At 48.8% G+C, this 17,059-nt stretch overlaps 1 protein-coding gene across 1 annotated transcript; it reads left to right on the top strand.

The window, feature by feature from the left end:
• Positions 1-156: 156 nt before the first annotated feature.
• Positions 157-16,814, top strand: LOC132446689 (ubiquitin carboxyl-terminal hydrolase 31-like). Its single transcript, XM_060037117.1, has 16 exons — positions 157-1,886; positions 5,527-5,664; positions 6,236-6,324; positions 6,786-6,878; positions 7,333-7,468; positions 7,829-7,979; positions 8,225-8,405; positions 8,721-8,832; positions 9,184-9,278; positions 9,616-9,693; positions 10,034-10,163; positions 10,721-10,840; positions 11,647-11,872; positions 12,068-12,226; positions 12,573-12,725; positions 13,515-16,814. Exons 1-16 carry the CDS (start codon positions 1,344-1,346, stop codon positions 15,038-15,040), a joined length of 3,930 nt encoding a protein of 1,309 aa, XP_059893100.1. The 5' UTR covers positions 157-1,343; the 3' UTR covers positions 15,041-16,814.
• Positions 16,815-17,059: the final 245 nt, after the last annotated feature.

Genomic DNA, 17,059 nt, shown 5'->3' with positions numbered 1-17,059 from the left:
AAAGTGAGTTGCATGATGATGTTATGCAACTGTTATGCAATGTTTCCGTAAATATGGATTACGGAAACATATATTTTGAGGTCAAACTCAGTTCAGTGTGCGCAAATTAATAGTCGTATAATATTTATTTTCCACTCAATCCAGTTCAATGAAAACACGAAACATAGAGAGCTGTAGCAAATCTTGGTTTCCTTTTATAAACGCAAAATATCACAAAAATATCAAATACATTTATATTTATAGTATCGCGACTATTATTAGGCGCGTGGTTGTCTGATGCGTGGTTTTTATTACTCATCTATCGGTGGGGCAAGTCTCCGCCACCACCCCCACCCCCGACCTCCCTCCATCACCAAGCACAGCTTCCTCTGCCCGTGACGTCACCGTCCCCGCCCTGCCTGCGGTATCCGTACGAGGTGATGGAGACGAGGCCTCGCGGTGGAAAAACAACCAGAGAACCGGGACACAACAACACTCCCTTCCCCGGAAACTAACGGTCTAAAATCGTCGATTGACATCCATCACAGCTCTGGATTTTTTATTCCTGGTGACCAGGTGACGCAACGTTTCAAGCAGAAACGCGGCGACATTTTTTTTAGCCGGGAACTCCTCGGTGTGGACCAGATCGAGGTGTCTGAAAGGAGGTGTCTCCGGTCAACACGAACCAGGGGGGAAAAATCGACACAACGACTCCCCGGACTGCCTGTGGATACAAAGACGGTAACCGCTCGTGTCTCTGTACGTTTCTGGGGGGGTCGGTGCGACGGGTGGAGTCGCGCATCGCGCACCGGGTAAATAAATGATGAGGGGTGGGTGACCCTCTCGCGACGGCGGGGTCCATCTGTGTAGCCCCCCCCTAGATGTTGACATTCTCTGTGGGCGCTCAAATCCCAGCGTGGTTGATCATCACCAGCCCGTGGGTTAAACCGTGACACCGTGCGCGCGTGATGATGCTTTGTGACCGGAGGAGCGGCGGCGACTCCTCCTCGAGATGATGCCGATGGCGGTTCCCGTCTCGAGTGGCACCGACCGGGCTTTTAATGGAGAGCGCTCCGCGGCGCGTTTTTATGCAATCCGACGCAGTGTTGCCAGTGGACCCATTACTCCCGCCGTGCTTTTAAGAACAATAGTGGTGCCCTGATGTCTCTCTGTGCACGCCTTGAGCACTTCGGTCCGGATCGCGCACAGATGTTCTCCGTGTTGATGATGACGAACCCACGCGAGGAGCGACTCCTCTTCACACGCCGGGGTTGACCGACACCACGAGCCCCGGACCTACCCAGCCCGGATTCTTCTGTGGACATCAGGGCCCTCACTGAGGAGTCCCCCACAACAACAACACCATGTCGAAAGCTGCCAGCAACAAGGAGAAGAAGTCGTTCAGCAAGAAGCTGTTCAGGAGGTCGTCGGTGCGCTCCGTGGGGAGCTTCATGAACCGGGTCCTCCGCACGCTCTCCACCCTGTCCCACTTCGGCAACGAGGAGCACGCCACGGACGACGAGAAGGACGACGCCACCTTCGCCCCCTCCTCGACCACCGCCGGTTCGGTGCCGTCCGACGACAGCGACTGCGGGGGGTTCCTCTTCGGGGACAAGATCCCCGGCGTCTCGGGCCTGAAGAATCACGGCAACACGTGCTTCATGAACGCCATCCTGCAGTGCCTCAGCAACACGGAGCTGTTCGCCGAGTACCTGGCGCTGGAGCAGTTCAAGGGGGCGGAGACCGCCCTCGGCGAGAAGACAGCCAAGTCCAACGGGGCCGCCGTGGTGCCCGCCAAGAGGGGCAGCCAGCCGGCGGACGGAGGGGAGGTGACGGAGCAGCTGTCCGGGCTGGTCCGGGCGCTCTGGACCTTTGAGTACACCCCCCAGCACAGCCGCGAGTTCAAGGTAGGACCACCCCCCGGCCCCCACCCCAACCCACCCTCTCAGAATAGGCTTTTGATTAGGACAGAGGGTTCTGGGTTTCTATCCCACTTTGTCTCAGTCTGTAGGCATTCTACAACAAGACCCCCCCCCCCCCATCTGCTCCTTAATGACCTGTATCTGAATTCACTGTCTAACACCTCCCTGTTTTTTTAATGACCGGCCTCTGGATCCACTGTCTAACCCCAACCTGCTCCTTAATGACATGTGTTGTCTGGATCCACTGTCTCACCCCTTCCTGTTCCTAAATGACCTGTGTCTGAATGCACTGTAAGTGACTCTGGATGAAAGTGTCTGATACATGTAAACAGGGAAGTATCCATTACGGGTGAATTAGTCTTCCAGGAGGCCTAGACCACAGCCCCCTTGTATTTATCTCAACCGCTGCGACAACAAATGAGTATGAGAACAACTAAACACATGCGGTATGACGTTCAGATCGCAAACATTTTTAAACAGTAGAACGCAGGATCGATGAACTTAACGTCTGGTCGAGTCCCTGAAAAGTTTGATCCGGGAGATTCAACCACTGTTACATCACAACGTGACAATAGTACCTGATTGCTACCAAGTGGTTGGTATATCGACCCTGGAAAACTCATCCTCTCATCCACTGAGAGCTCAGGAAGTATTCTGGAAAACGTTCACTGTATATCCACACATGCTACAGCCTCAGAGCTTCTCTTCTCTATTTGACTGAAGGGTAATACATTTAGAGGATAGTCCAGTGGTAAGAATGTTTACCTCCCAGCTGAAAGGTTTCGGGTTCGATCCCCATTGTCCACAGTCTACCTGCAGGCATCATAGAGGCAGATCCCCCTGAACTTCTACCTGCTCCTTCCTTAATGGCCAATATACTCAAGATAAATCTGGCTTCTAGTGTGTAAAATAGATGATTTCCGTACTCATCACAGAGCCATTGGTTCGGTGTGAACAACCCAGTCTGATTACATTCAATTTGATTAGATTGTTACATTTGATTGCATATTAGATTAGAGAAGAATGTATACAATTTAGACTTCAAAGTACAATTATATTAGATTTGATTAGCTGGTTAGTTTACATGAGTTAAGAGTATATATTGGATGATATTTGATTAGGTTACATGAAAAAATATCATATTGAATAAGAGAATCAGAATAAAAGTACTGATTGATGGCTCTGCTGTCGCCGGGCAGTCCTCCTCCGTTATCCAATCACAGCCCAGCTTGGTGTCAGCTGACCTTAGACAGCAGGGTCACAACCTCCTGGGTCTCCTCCTGGGATGATGGATTTGTTTATGGTTATATTTGTAATGTATGATTCATGATGTATGAACCAGACTAGTTTGTTTATAGCACCCTTCAAACCAAGGGCTATTCTTGAGATAGATGAAGGTAATTCGAAAATAGAATAATAGTATTTCAGGGTAAAAAAAATAGAATAATATAAAAAAGGTAAAAGAAAGAATATATGTGTGGAAGCATAATAATGCATTGACTTTTTTACCATGTATTCTGAATTGAAGGGAACATTTTCTCAGAACTTCAAGATAAGTTCTCATGAAAAGTTTTCTACGAGATATTATCTCTGTTGTCATGAAAAGTTTTCTACGAGATATTATCTCTGGATTCTGAGAAAGTTTTCATGAAAACCTTTTTCTTTCTTGTTCTAGTGAATTAACGATCTTTTATTATCTCAGAATTCAGAGACTTTTTTTCATGTAAAAAATTATTCTGCCGTGTTTATCTCTGACCTGCATGGAGAAATGCTGCTCAGAACCGGGCTCAGCCTGATCCTCCAACAGTGCTGTTTGATTAAAAATACATGCATAGAATAATGTAATGAGATGATATCTCATTAATTATAAGTAAAAAAATTAAGGAAGTCAGACACCGGTTTAAACTATTGATGCAAAGAAAACTTTACATACGTAAAAGTCATATAAATGTTAATGTACTTACTGCTTACTGAAATCCTTTATCTGCGCTCCTCTTTCTCAGTCTAGAGATACAGTTAATACCACCATTATGCACAAATTACATACAGTAGTTACTCTACTAGTAAAAATACCATACTTCCTGTAGTTATGGTTCACTACTCACATGTGTGTATGGGAGCTTATTTCCTTCTGCTTCTTCTATAAATGGGAATCGATAGAGACAGTGTGCGTGTGCTTGTGTGTGTGTTTGTGTGTGAGAGCTTGTGTGTGTTTCTGTGAGTGAGTGAGTGAATGAGTGAGTGAGTGTGTGAGTGTGCATGCGTGTGTTTAGTTGAGCATTTAGAATAACCAAGTGTGACGGTTCAATTTGAATGTAAGAAAGGGACAATTTCATCACTGAATTTATGCATTTATTCAAATGCAGCTCTGAATGATCCGACCTCTAACTAACTTAATGTATAACATAAAATATCACCTGAGAACAGAGTCAAGACAAGTGGAATTTATTATGCATGGAAAAACATGAAATCAATTTTGCTAAATTGAAGTCCCAGCAGGGAGCTTGTTTCGAGCCCCGGTCGTGCCCTGCGTCAGGGAGCTAAACTAAGCTAATGAAGGTTCACTGGAGTGTTTATAATACGTTCATGTGTGGGAGTGGAGGGATGTGATCCTATTTTCCTACTGCCAGTGACCTGGGAGGAGAGACCCAACCCACCTCATTACAGCTTATTAAGAAGACTTTGGTGATGACCGCACAACCTGCTCTCATTTAACTGGGACACGAGAGAATAGAATGATGTTTTCTTTCTATTTCTGTCTTGAAGTAATCTCAAGTGGTTGGGAGGCACCTGAGATGGTGCTTTTCTCTTATGTACCCACAACACTGAGTATCCCAGATGAAAGTAATCAGGGTAATCCAAGATTAAAGTAATCCCAGGTCAGAGTAATCCCACACCTTGACAGGACCCAGTCCGGTCTTTACTCCTTGTCCTGGCTTTCCCTGGTGCCACCATCACGGCCATCAGTCACCTCATCCATCCTGGAGGTTCTGCTGACCAGGGAATCTTCCGGAGAAAACTCTGAATATTTCATGAGAATGTTGCGTAAAATAAACTATGGCTTCCCTTGGAAAGGCTTTCTTCCTTTACCACAATCCATCAAAAACTAATTTAGTTCCTAACGTGTTGCTGGTGTTTGGGACAGTTTGTCGAGCGTTTTGTCGGTTAGGTCCAGAAGGGAATCTGTCTGGGGAGGAAGGGTCGATGTCTGAGCGAGATGGAGCGGTTCTCTTGGCCTGCTGGTGCTCAGTAATAATGTAGCTCTGCAGAGACGACTAGGGCCCTAATGTTGCCCTACATAAAATAACACTACCCATACCTAACCTCATTCTAACATAACAACATAACGCCAACCCTAACAGTCTGACCCAGAGTTATTTCAAGGTTCAAGATTAAGGTTCAGACCTAACCCCAACCTAAATAACCGATGCCAAAAACAAACCTTATATTTACCCAAAACCCAAACAGTTTTTTTGTAATGACACCAATTTAGATTTCATGCTTCGATTTTTCTAGGCTTCACTTGTTGCTTCAGATAAAAGTGTTGGCTAATCAGCAGCTGTCATGAATACAAACCTTATTTCCTGTGTGTTTCTCAAAGCACATCCTGTTTCCTGTGTGACAGAATGTGGTGTCTAAGAGTGCCCTCCAGTTCCGCGGGACAGCCCAACATGACGCCCAGGAGTTCCTCCTCTGGCTCCTGGATCGAGTCCATGAAGACCTCAACCATCTGGTCCAGCCCGAGACCAGACTGCCCCAGAAGGTAGACTACCACTACCCGAACCCCCGCAGTAGTCCAGATGATCTGATGTTACACTGCCCCAGAAGGTGGACTACCACTACCCGAACCCCCGCAGTAGTCCAGATGATCTGATGTTACACTGCCCCAGAAGGTGGACTACCACTACCCGAACTTCCGCAGTAGTCCAGATGATCTGATGTTATCCTGCAAAGATCTAAGATAATCTTCTAGATAATCCATATGCTCTTTTAATCTATGTTTTTACCTATTTTTGTGTCAAACCTTTTCTTATATTTTCTATTTCCATGAGGAGAGCAATTTCCCCCAGGGTCAGTTAATAATCAGAATTTGAATCTGAACATTAGAATTTGAGAAAATATAATATAAATCATTGTGTTTGGTAGAACCTTTTAAATCAGTTGAATGAGCTATAGTTTGAGGCTGACCGGCTAGCTTATGCTAGCCGGATGGATTCCGCATTCAGTTCTAAAATGGAACAAAGATGGCCGCCAGGTCCATGCGGTCACTGGATGTGGAGACGCCGTGGTGGATGTGTGCTTGCTTGCTGATGACAACAGTTCCGTTCCCCCAGCTCCCGGTGGAGGAGGAGCGCGTATCCGAGGGAGCTCAACTGCCAGCACCCGCGTCCTTCGTACAGGAGCTGTTCCAGGCACAATACAGGTCTCCACGTCCCTTCATATCCTTGTTTGGACACACTTTACATAAGGGCACATTGATTAAACATTGATGAACATTAGTAAATGCAGCAATAAGTATTATTATTTAACGTTACTAACACTATTAAATCATGTATAAATAAACACATGTTCATAAAATGAACACAATTGTGTAAATTAACAGGAACATCATTAGTAAACATGAACACTATTAGTATGTGTTCACTAGACTATTTGTTAAGTTATTTAACAGTTGATTAATGCTTACCGGTCTTAACATTTCCTAAATTAATTCATGATAAAAGACTGTACCCTTATTGTAAAGTGATATTTATTATCACTTATTATTTATTTCAGATGGATTCACGTGAGAATAATCACGTAATCATAAGTTTTATTCTTTTGTTGTTTATCACTGATGTTGTTGTCGTCGTGGTAACTGTGCTGTTGGTGTTTGGCCTCCAGGTCGTCCCTGACGTGTCCTCACTGCCAGAAACAGAGCAACACCTTCGACCCCTTCCTCTGCATCTCACTGCCCATCCCTGTGCCTCACACACGGTATCTGATTTGAGATAATCTCTAAACTCTAATCTCATTTGCTCTAATCTAATCTGATGTCTTCTAATCTGATTGAAGGCAATCTCATCAAATCTGATCATTCTGAGCTAATATGATCTAATCTAATCTGATATTTTAACAAATCGAAAATCATCAAATTATGTCTCCTCATATCATATATATATTCTAATTTAAATGTGAATTTATATGGGTTACACATTTCTGAGAATCTAGAATCTGATCCATTCTAATGTTATTTGATCTAGCGCCTGAATTACATTTTATCTGGTTTCGCTAAAACAATCTGATTCAATCAGATTGGATGTGTGTTTCAGACTGCGTGGTGATGGTGTAACCGACCTCTCTCTGTCATCCAATGGGGTGTAATGCGATGTAATGTAATCTGATCCACACTCATGTAATGCCGTCTGAATTGATCTGACGTGTGCTCCAGACCGCTCTACGTGACGGTGGTGTACCAGGGGAAGTGCTCCCACTGTATGAGAGTGGGCGTGGCCGTGCCTCTGTCCGGCACCGTGGCCAGGCTCCGCCACGCTGTTGCCACGGAAACCAAAATACCCACCCAGCAGGTACGAAACGTAAATTCAAGAGTTCAGGGAGCTTACCCCCTCTTGCTCTCTACACCGGGGAAGGTTACCTTAACCTCAGAACCGCCATGTTCTTTTACATGGCAAAGTGAGCTGTGAAACGTTATTAAAACATACAGTTTGTTCAAATGGATACGTTTTGACTGGATTAACACCGTTTATTATTGTTTCTTCTAGGTCTTCAGTGTTTTAGCTTTCGTTATCGTACAATATCAACACCGACCGACCACCACACACGAGCTACAAGCACTTTGCCACGTAGCAGTGGACTGCAGATGGCCGCTCGGTGCTCGCGCTCCCGGCTCGTCCACGTCTAACCCGATCCAATCCGTCCCCGCCCAGATCGCCCTGACGGAGATGTACTTTGACGGGTTCCACCGCTCCTTCTGCGACGACGAGGACGACCTGGAGAGCGTCCAGGAGAGCGACTCCATCTTCGCCTTCGAGACGCCCGAGCAGTTCAGGCCCGAGCAGATCCGCTCGCAGCGCAGCGGTACCGCCTCTCATTTCCGGATCAGACCGGTTAAAATGACATGTTGGTTAGGGTCTAAAAGATCCGATCATATTATCATTAGATTACGTTGGATTAATTTAGCCTCGATCATTTTTGATCATGTCAGATGATGTTAGATTCGATTATTTTTAGCTCAGATAATATATGACACTTTTTATTAGATAATACAAGATTATATAGTAGATAACCACCACCCACGTCCTGACCCTCCTGCCGCACCCCAGGGAGCCCCCACCTGAACCTGAACCAGAACCAGCTGAAGTACGGCCCCGACGTCAACCGGATCTCCCCCCAGGTCCAGGACCCCCCCACCCCGCCGCTCAGCCCCAACAAGAACTCGGGCCAAGGGGACAAGATCGTCCTGCTGGTCTGCAACCGAGCCTGCGCTGGGCAGCAGGGACGCAGGTACCGGCCAATCACAAGCTCTCTAGCCATGCCGTCTTGGGGACGCCATGTTTGTGTTGTATGGTTTGGGCACCCCTTCATGCTGTTTGTGTATATTTATATATGTAAGTGGTTATTTATATATATTCATATATGTATGTGCATATTTATGCATTGTGTGTATATTGATATATGTATGTGTTTATGTATATATGTAATTGTCGTGTGTATATATCTATCTGTGTTTGTGTGTATTTGTGGGTTTGGGAACCCCTTCATGCTGTATGTGTGTGTATATTTATGTATATATGTATCTATCTTTGTGTGTGTCTGTAGGTTTGGGAACCCCTTCATGTTGTTTGTAGAGCGCACGGTGACCTGGGACGGCCTCCAGAAGGAGATCCTGGAGAAGATGAAGCTCCTGCAGAGACCGGGAGTCCTCGTCCAGGTACACACTCCCCTAACCCTCCTTCCCCCCCTCTGAACCTCGTCCAGGTACAAACTCCCCTAACCTCCCCCAAAACCTCCCTCACCCCCCTCTGCGGTACCTTCAGGTATACACCCCCCTTATCTCCCCAGAACCTCCCTCACCCCCTTTTACCCTGGTCAAGGTACACACTACCTAGCATCGCCTCTCTATTTCCATTTCTGATTTATTTTATTCAGATCATTTTTCTTATTTCTTTATTTAAATTTTCTCATGTGATATTTCTTCGTTTCAAATTTCTGATGTGATATTTCATGTTGATTTGATGATAGGCGTCCTCAAGGCCTTTCTGTGTTGTTGTGTGGTTGGTAGGCGCGGCCCTTCAGCCTGCGGGTGGTGGGTGTGGTCGGGATCACTTACCTCCTCCCGCAAGAGGACCTGCCACTCTGTCATCCGTCCGTTGAGAGGTAATACTCCACATCATGCACTAGAGGGCACTGTTACCCCCCATATTGTTGTTGTGTCTCCCCCGCACCGTTTTAACCTACCAACATCGGCCCGTAATATCAATGTCCCAATGACGAACAATTAACAGAAGTGTTCAAAAGGATTAAAAACACAAAAAACCCCAAAGGCTTGTTTCCATTGTGGTCCTTGAAGGGTTAGTAATATGTATGTATGTATGTATGTATGTATGTATGTATGTATGTATGTATGTATGTATGTATGTATGTATGTATGTATGTATGTATGTATGCATGTGTTTTTGTATGATTCTTACGCCCGGTGTCTTGTTCCTTCCAGGGCGTACAAGTCGTGTGGCCCGGGTGGCCCCCCCCATGTCAAGATAGTGGTGGAGTGGGACAAGGACACCAAAGAACAGTAAGCCTTCCTCACCGCCATCTTCATCACCTATCAGTGAGAGCCCTCGCTCAGAGTTTGGTTTAATCTACTTTATTTTATATTAGCTGCCACGTTAACGATGCAATGAATCATTCATAATTGATTTTGACATCATGCAGCCATGCCGTTAAGGCTGAGCTTAGTTCTGAAATGTCCTTCCTATCATAATTGCCAGCAGAAGTAGAACAAGTCATTTAATTCAGCTTCTTCACATTTGTAATGGCTTCCAGGTGTCCTACCGTCCCGTGACCCTTGTTTGATCTTGGTTTTGATGCCACTGACCTATATTTGTCGTCTGACCTCTGACCTCTCTGCGCAGAATGTTCAAGCGGACGGAGGACGAGTACATTCCCGACGCGGAGAGCGTTCGCCAGATGAAGGAGCAACACCTCCAGCCCCAGAGCTGCTCTCTAGCGCAATGCTTCCAGCTCTACACCAAAGAGGAGCAGGTAGGCTTACACTAGTCAGGGCTAGACTAGGGAGTGCTTCCAGCTCTACACCAAAGAGGAGCAGGTAGGCTTACACTAGCCAGGGCTAGACTAGAGAGTGCTTCCAGCTCTACACCAAAGAGGAGCAGGTAGGCTTACACTAGCCAGGGCTAGACTAGAGAGTGCTTCCAGCTCTACACCAAAGAGGAGCAGGTAGGCTTACACTAGCCAGGGCTAGACTAGAGAGTGCTTCCAGCTCTACACCAAAGAGGAGCAGGTAGGCTTACACTAGCCAGGGCTAGACTAGAGAGTGCTTCAGCTCTACACCAAAGAGGAACAGGTAGACTTACACTAGCTAGCGCAGGAATAGTGCTTCACCAAAGTGGAGGGGGTAGGCTTACACTCGCAAGGCCTAGCGCAGTGCTATAATCTCTACACCCAAGAGGATCAGGTAGGCTAACACTAGCAAGGCCCAGCGCAGTGCTTCAAGCTCAACTCTAAAGAGGATCAGGTAGGCTGATGCTAACTGGGGCTAGCGCAATGCTAAGCAATACTTTGTATCTCCATGGTTACCCCAGCTGGCCCCGGACGACGCCTGGCGCTGCCCTCACTGTAAACAGCTGCAGCAGGGGAGCATCAAGCTCAGCCTCTGGACACTCCCAGACATCCTCATCCTCCATCTCAAACGCTTCCGACAGGTAACCCTCACCTGAACACACAGACACACACCTTGACACACCTTAAAACACTTCCAACACACCTTGAAGCACATGCAATACACAGTGAAGCACCTCAAAATACACCTAAACATACTTGTTAGCACAACTGTAAACACACTAGACACACGTTAACTACATACACCTGACCATACCTGACCACAACTGAAAACACCTGGACGCATCTAGATATACCTGAAACACACAGAACACGCCTTCATACACCGGCAAACATAACACAATAACCCAAAAGTTGGTATGATTAGTAGAGGGATTCAACATATATCAATATAAATCCATTCAATTAAAGATGGACCCATCTGAACAAACGCTGTTGTCTTTCGTTATCCAGAGCCGTGGTGATGAGTGTAGAACAGTCTGAAGTTGTTGAACTCGGTTGTGCGGCACATGGACCGTTTTTGTCTAACCTTTGTGCTGCTCCCATTTCAATTGTATGCTCTGGATTGTCAGTCGCTTTTGGACAAATTTGTCTGCAGCTAAATGACTTCTGGCCTTTTTCCACCGACGGTACCAGCTCAACTAGTCTCTACTAAGCCCGCCTTTTTAGGTACCTGGGACCTGCCAACTGGTACCTTTTTAGTCTCACCTCCGTCAAGGTTCCAAGAGAGCTGATCTGATACTTCTGTGTGACCTAAGCATGCTGCTGGCCACTGATTGGGCACGCTAAGACGTGGCGCGTAGAGCTGGCACTGTTGGTGGATAAAGGCCATAACTGTTAACGGGAGGGTAACTGTAACGTTCTGCGGTGGTTCTCCGGGGGTTCCCAGGACGGCGACCGGCGGATGAAGATGCAGAACATGGTGAGGTTCCCCCTGGTGGGGATGGACATGGCGCCCCACATGGTCAAGCGGAGCCAGAGCAGCTGGAGCCTCCCCTCTCACTGGTCGCCGTGGAGACGACCCTACGGCATGGGCCGCGACCCCGAGGACTACCTGTACGACCTGTACGCCGTGTGCAATCACCACGGCAACATGCAGGGCGGACATTACACAGGTGAGGACTGGTCTCTCATGCAACAGGATTCACAGAACCTGATTCAAGGGGTTTTGGGTAAAACTCAACAAAAAAAACCTTAGTGAGTGATCCCCTTTGGCTTGCAAATCAATAGCTCCAGAGATTCACTCCTAAGTCCATGCTTTATCTTTGGTGAGGGTGACCATGGTTCTGCTGTGGATGTCTCCCTCCCAGCCCACTGTAAGAACTCCATTGACGGACAGTGGTACTGCTTCGACGACAGCGACGTCCACTCCATCGTGGATGACCACGTGTGCAAACAGACGGCGTACATCTTGTTCTACCAGAGGCGCGCCACCATCCCCTCGTGGTCGGCCAACAGCTCGGTTGGCGGTATGTCCAGCCCTCTACCCCATGCACTGCTTCAGTCGGCCGTCAAGTAGCCAAACCCTTTGGAGTAAATGATATAGGTCTGATTGTTTTTTGTGTATGGAGAGTTTACCACCAGCAAGTCAATTTTGTTCTTCGACTGATGAATATGTAACCCTACACGGTCCCTGCCCTGTTCTCCTGTCCGATAGTTTGACCCCAGACGTACAGACTCTGCTCTCTTCACTTTTGGTTAAGACCTGTTTAAGACAAACTATACCCGGCTCTGCGCTGAAACGTTGCAGCTGTAAGTAAAGCTGTTCCCAGTTGTGGGTGTTAACCTGATCTTTGTGTCTGCCGGTCCCTCCAGGGTCCACCAGCTCCTCGCTGTGCGAGCACTGGATCAACCGGCTGATGGGTAGCCGCCCGCCCAGCCAGGCCTCGTCCGGCTCCTCCAGACGGACCTCGCTGGCCTCCCTCTCCGAGTCCGCAGAGTTCGCTGCCGAGCGGAGCGAAGACGATGGTGAGTGATGACCTCTAACCCGGTTTCAGAGCCGTGGGACGACCCGCAGGCAGTTGACATGTGAGAACCAAACCGCAGATTGGTTCCCTGTATTAAGAGGCCTCCCATCTCTAACACATGCTATTGCATGCATACCCTCTGATTGACTAACATGGTTAGCCTGTCACCTGCTGGTTAAGCATTAAGCGACAAGACTCTCGTCCACTTATGGAAAATGAAGCAGAGGGCTGTTCACAAGAGGGATGGCTGCTGGACCCCCAGGGTTTGTTTTCAAAGGCGGTGTTTGGTTTTGTTCTCCTTTTAGAGATACTTCATTGGTATCCTTTTAGAGTTGATCCTGAAGATTGCAAGTTCCCCTCCAAAAGACAGAATGCATTATTGATGTGGAGTGCTGATTCCCTGACTAAACAGAACAGTTTATCTGGTGCATTTTGCTTCCCCAAACCGTGTGCACCTACCCGTGTGTCAGCCAAAACAAAACGAGAGGGCCACTACCTGCGACTATCAGTGCTCATATGCTACACACGCATTAGGGCAGACCCCCTGGTGCAAACGCACACAACCCAGCCTATTTTCCGCGTCTATTTCCGTGCCTCTTTGATGTCTAATTAATGGCGCAATAAAAACTTTAAACATGTCCTTCCTAAATTACTTAGCATCCGGTTCTAGCAGCGGCTACTTTATAATCATGGTGTTACGTAGTTGTACACTGGTGTTCCTTTTGAAAAAAAACGAGATAAACAGAGTCGAGTGTTCATTCCCTTGTCTTGTGCTTCGCCGGTCCACCAGGACTCTCCACGCGGTCCATAATGCGGGGCATGCAGAGGCAGCCCCTGTCCGCCCGCTCCTCCATGGCCAGCCCTCTGGCCCTCAGTGACAACAACGGCGCCAAACCCTCCTGGCCGCTCTCCGCCAAGCTGCAGCTGCGCTCCAACTCCCCCTCCCGCTTCTCCCTGGAGCCCCACTCCTCCTCCTCCCCCACGCTGGAGCGCATCGGGGAGGCGGTGGACGACCGGGCCTCCGGCGCCGCCGCCCGGCACGAAAAAATGTCCGGGGGGAAGGGCTCGCTGGCGGCCGCCGCCGCCGCTGAGAACACCCCGGGGGCGAGGCGGAGGCTGGCGGAGCAGCCGGCCCCGGTGAAGGCGGGTTCTGCCGCGGCGCCCGAGTCGTGGAGCTCCAAGCAGGCCGGCGACAACAACAACCTCTCGGCCGGTGCCGAGCCGCTGACCCCGGGACCCGTCTCGCCGGCCAAGGACTCCAAACTGAGGAGCGGGGAGGGGGAGAGCTCCGGAGGCGGCAAGCGAGCCGCGGCCAAGACCTCCGTGGAGTCCCAGGAGAAGAGTCCCAAGAAACGCCCGGCGTCCTCCTCCACCTCCTCCAGCTCCCCGTCCCGCGCCGCCATGGACAAGTCCCCCTCCAGGACTCAGGCCAAGGGCGGCTCGGTGGCGCCTCACCCCAAAACCAAAGGCGATGGGCCCTGTAAAAGCCTCAAGACGGCCTCCTCGAAGACGGCCACGCCCTCCAAGAAGAGCTCCTCCCAGACCCAGGAGACGCTGCGCGTCGACTCGGCGCAGCCTAAGAAGAAGGGCGGGTCCGCCGGCTCCCAGAGTTCCCAGCCTCACCGGCGGCCATCCCCCAGGGGCGGGGCGGAGAGGAGCACCGCCTCCTCCAGAACCAAAGGGGAGGAGCGCAGCGCCAGCCGCGACTCGCCGAGGGCGCCGGTGTCCGACCGGAAAGCCCCTCCCCGTGCGGGAGCGGCGGCCGCGACCCGGGGCGACGGGGCGACGGGAGGGGGGAAGGCGGAGGCCCGCGCCGCGGCACAGAGCTCCAGCAGCAGCTCCTCCATCACCAGCCTGCGCTCCTCTAGCGTGGGCCTGTCGTCCTCCAGCGCGGCGGCGGCCCCCAAAGGCCCGCGGCCCAACAGCAGGACCGAGGAGAAGGGCTTGTCCTTCTTCAAGAGCGCCCTGCGGCCGAAGGAGGGCCGCAAGGGGGCGGCCGGGGCCGAGGCCCGCAGCCCGGACCCGCCCTCCGGAGACGGGCCCATCGAAGCGTCCTCGGAGGGGGCCACCAAGAAGGCCCCGGGCGGGTCCGCAGAGGGCTCCGCCAAAGACAACGAGTCCTCCAAGCCCGCCGCCACGGCCGCAGCCAAGAGATCCCTGCTGACCTCCAACAAGACCAAGAGCTCAGCGGCGCCGGCGCCGGCCGCCCAGACCCTCGCCAACGGGAAGGAGGCGGCCAAGAAGGAAACGACCAAGAGGATCATGCCCTCGAGGAAGATCCCCATCAGCTCCACCAGAACCCAGAAGCCTAAGTAGTGTCTGAGGAGAGGGTCCCGAGGTAAGGGTTCCCCGGTCTTTAGGGAACCTTCCCAAAGCACCTGAGGCTTAAGGTGGGCCAGCGTCAACGCCTGCCATTATGAACTGTGGTCGTCCACCAACTGTTACATAATTATATAGGAATGAATCTAAAAATGTAAACAAGGCACTTTGTATCGATTGCTTGAATTGATTTTTGTATTATATATATATATATATTTATTGTTCTTGTATATATTTATGAACTGCACATGTATTGATATATTAGCTTGGTCTGTCTGTATCATGACTGTATAGTAGGAGGTGAGGAGGGGCTGTTCGAGGACTAACCTGAGAAGTATTTTAAGACGGGTTGCCGGGTGGCTTAGTGCAGATCCGGTCCATGAAGAATGTGATTGGTCGAGACAGGAAGTTGAATCAGCTGTATAACTATTTTAAGGATTTTTGTTGTTCCTGTCCGTCTCTCCAGAGGTCCTGGGAGTTTTAACATAACTTTGGTGCCTCAGACAAATCCTCGCTTCGTAACTACATGGTATACAACTCAAGGTGTTGGTACATTTCTAAATACAATTTTGATATTTATTAAACACTGTTCAATACACAGTTTCCACAGAAACACATCCTACCTAATTACAAATGCTGTTTGATCTGTTGGTACGCCAACGACAGACTCTTCGATACTGTAGAGATCCAGAGCCTTTACACAACACGGTACGTCTAAGTCTCGAGGCTGCTTCCGTACAAACCACAGACCAAGGTGGTTCTGGCGGCGGTTTCTAAACGGCGCCTGTCCCCCGTCACCTTGCCGGTTCAAAATCACCGCAGTGGGGGCGCAGTTTACGAAACGTCTCGTTGTCTGACAGACAGCAACATTCAACATTCCTCACAGATAACGCGTGGTTATCACTAGTCGGACACGCTGTGCTGTCCAGCACCATACATGTCCACACAGCATTATGGTGCTTTTGGTTTCTTCATCCCCTATAGCGATCACAGCTTGTATGCGTCATTAGCTTATTTGCGCCTGCGGTCTGTTTCACGTTGAATGCACAGAATCAAAGAAAAGAATCGCATCATTTATGAAAATGTATGACAGCAATTGTTGCATGATAAATTGCTTATGCATGCACGAAACTATGCAAGCAATACTTGCTAATGGCCACACTGAGTATGTATAACTGCTACTTTGGGACGTGTCCATATTTTTAAGTGTATATTTTTCCAAATGCCAGCATCAAAGAGCATGTTTAGGCATCCTTTACTAATGCTTTGTTTGCACATTTCCTCAGAGTAATATATTCATTTTGTATGAATGCTACTTACTGCTCATCCACCTCAAAGTAAACCAATTCACTTGCAAATGAATGTTTTCTCTACTGTATTCATTTGTCTTCTTAAAGAGACTCCATCCATGGGTTTCATTCTTCCAACTCTTGTCACTTCACAATGACAACTTTTAACCATGTGTGTGTGTGTGTGTACCTGTTCCGGCTCAAAGGTTGTGCTCTTACCGGTGCAGAGAGGGGTTGTGTATGTGATGCAGTCGGTGTCATGTGCGTGCCTGGGTATCAGTGGGTGTGGTTTTACATTCCAGGCTCATCAGTGGCATGCTCCACAGCAACCAGTCCGACCCACTGCCTTCCTCCGTCTTTAAACCTTTAAAACCATGAGCAGGAGAGTCTCCAGGCTTTACTGCGATGTTGCATAGTAAAATAAATATACAAAAAAAAAACACTCATCACATAATTGATTGTATAGAGATTGATCTTAAAAATGTTTTATAATGAGGTTCTTTCATAACTGTAATAACGACTGGCTTTTACAGTTGGGTGCGTTGGGTTACGACCACCGACCTGCAGGTTTTCTGCTCTTTTCCATAAATTCTCGATGTACATTGGAGTCAGTAAATCCTGTTTGAAGACGTACATTGCCACACCTGGCTGAGCCTTAATCTGTCACCTGCATGAGCGCTTCCCCTGACGTCGGCTGATCACACGTGGCCCCTGCCGCCGTCGTGGT

The sequence above is a fragment of the Gadus macrocephalus genome, chromosome 18, assembly GCF_031168955.1.
Source record: "Gadus macrocephalus chromosome 18, ASM3116895v1".
Lineage (NCBI taxonomy): Eukaryota > Metazoa > Chordata > Actinopteri > Gadiformes > Gadidae > Gadus > Gadus macrocephalus.
The sequence above is the reverse complement of the archived record's forward strand: the minus strand, read 5'-3'. Positions and strand labels throughout refer to the sequence as shown.

Coding starts and splice junctions, on each gene's coding strand:
- LOC132446689 (XM_060037117.1), top strand. CDS start 1,344: ATGTCGAAAGCTGCCAGCAACAAGGAGAAGAAGTCGTTCAGCAAGAAG. Junction 7,469..7,828: donor CCAAAATACCCACCCAGCAG/GTACGAAACGTA, acceptor GTCCCCGCCCAG/ATCGCCCTGACGGAGATGTA. Junction 8,406..8,720: donor GCTGGGCAGCAGGGACGCAG/GTACCGGCCAAT, acceptor GTGTGTCTGTAG/GTTTGGGAACCCCTTCATGT.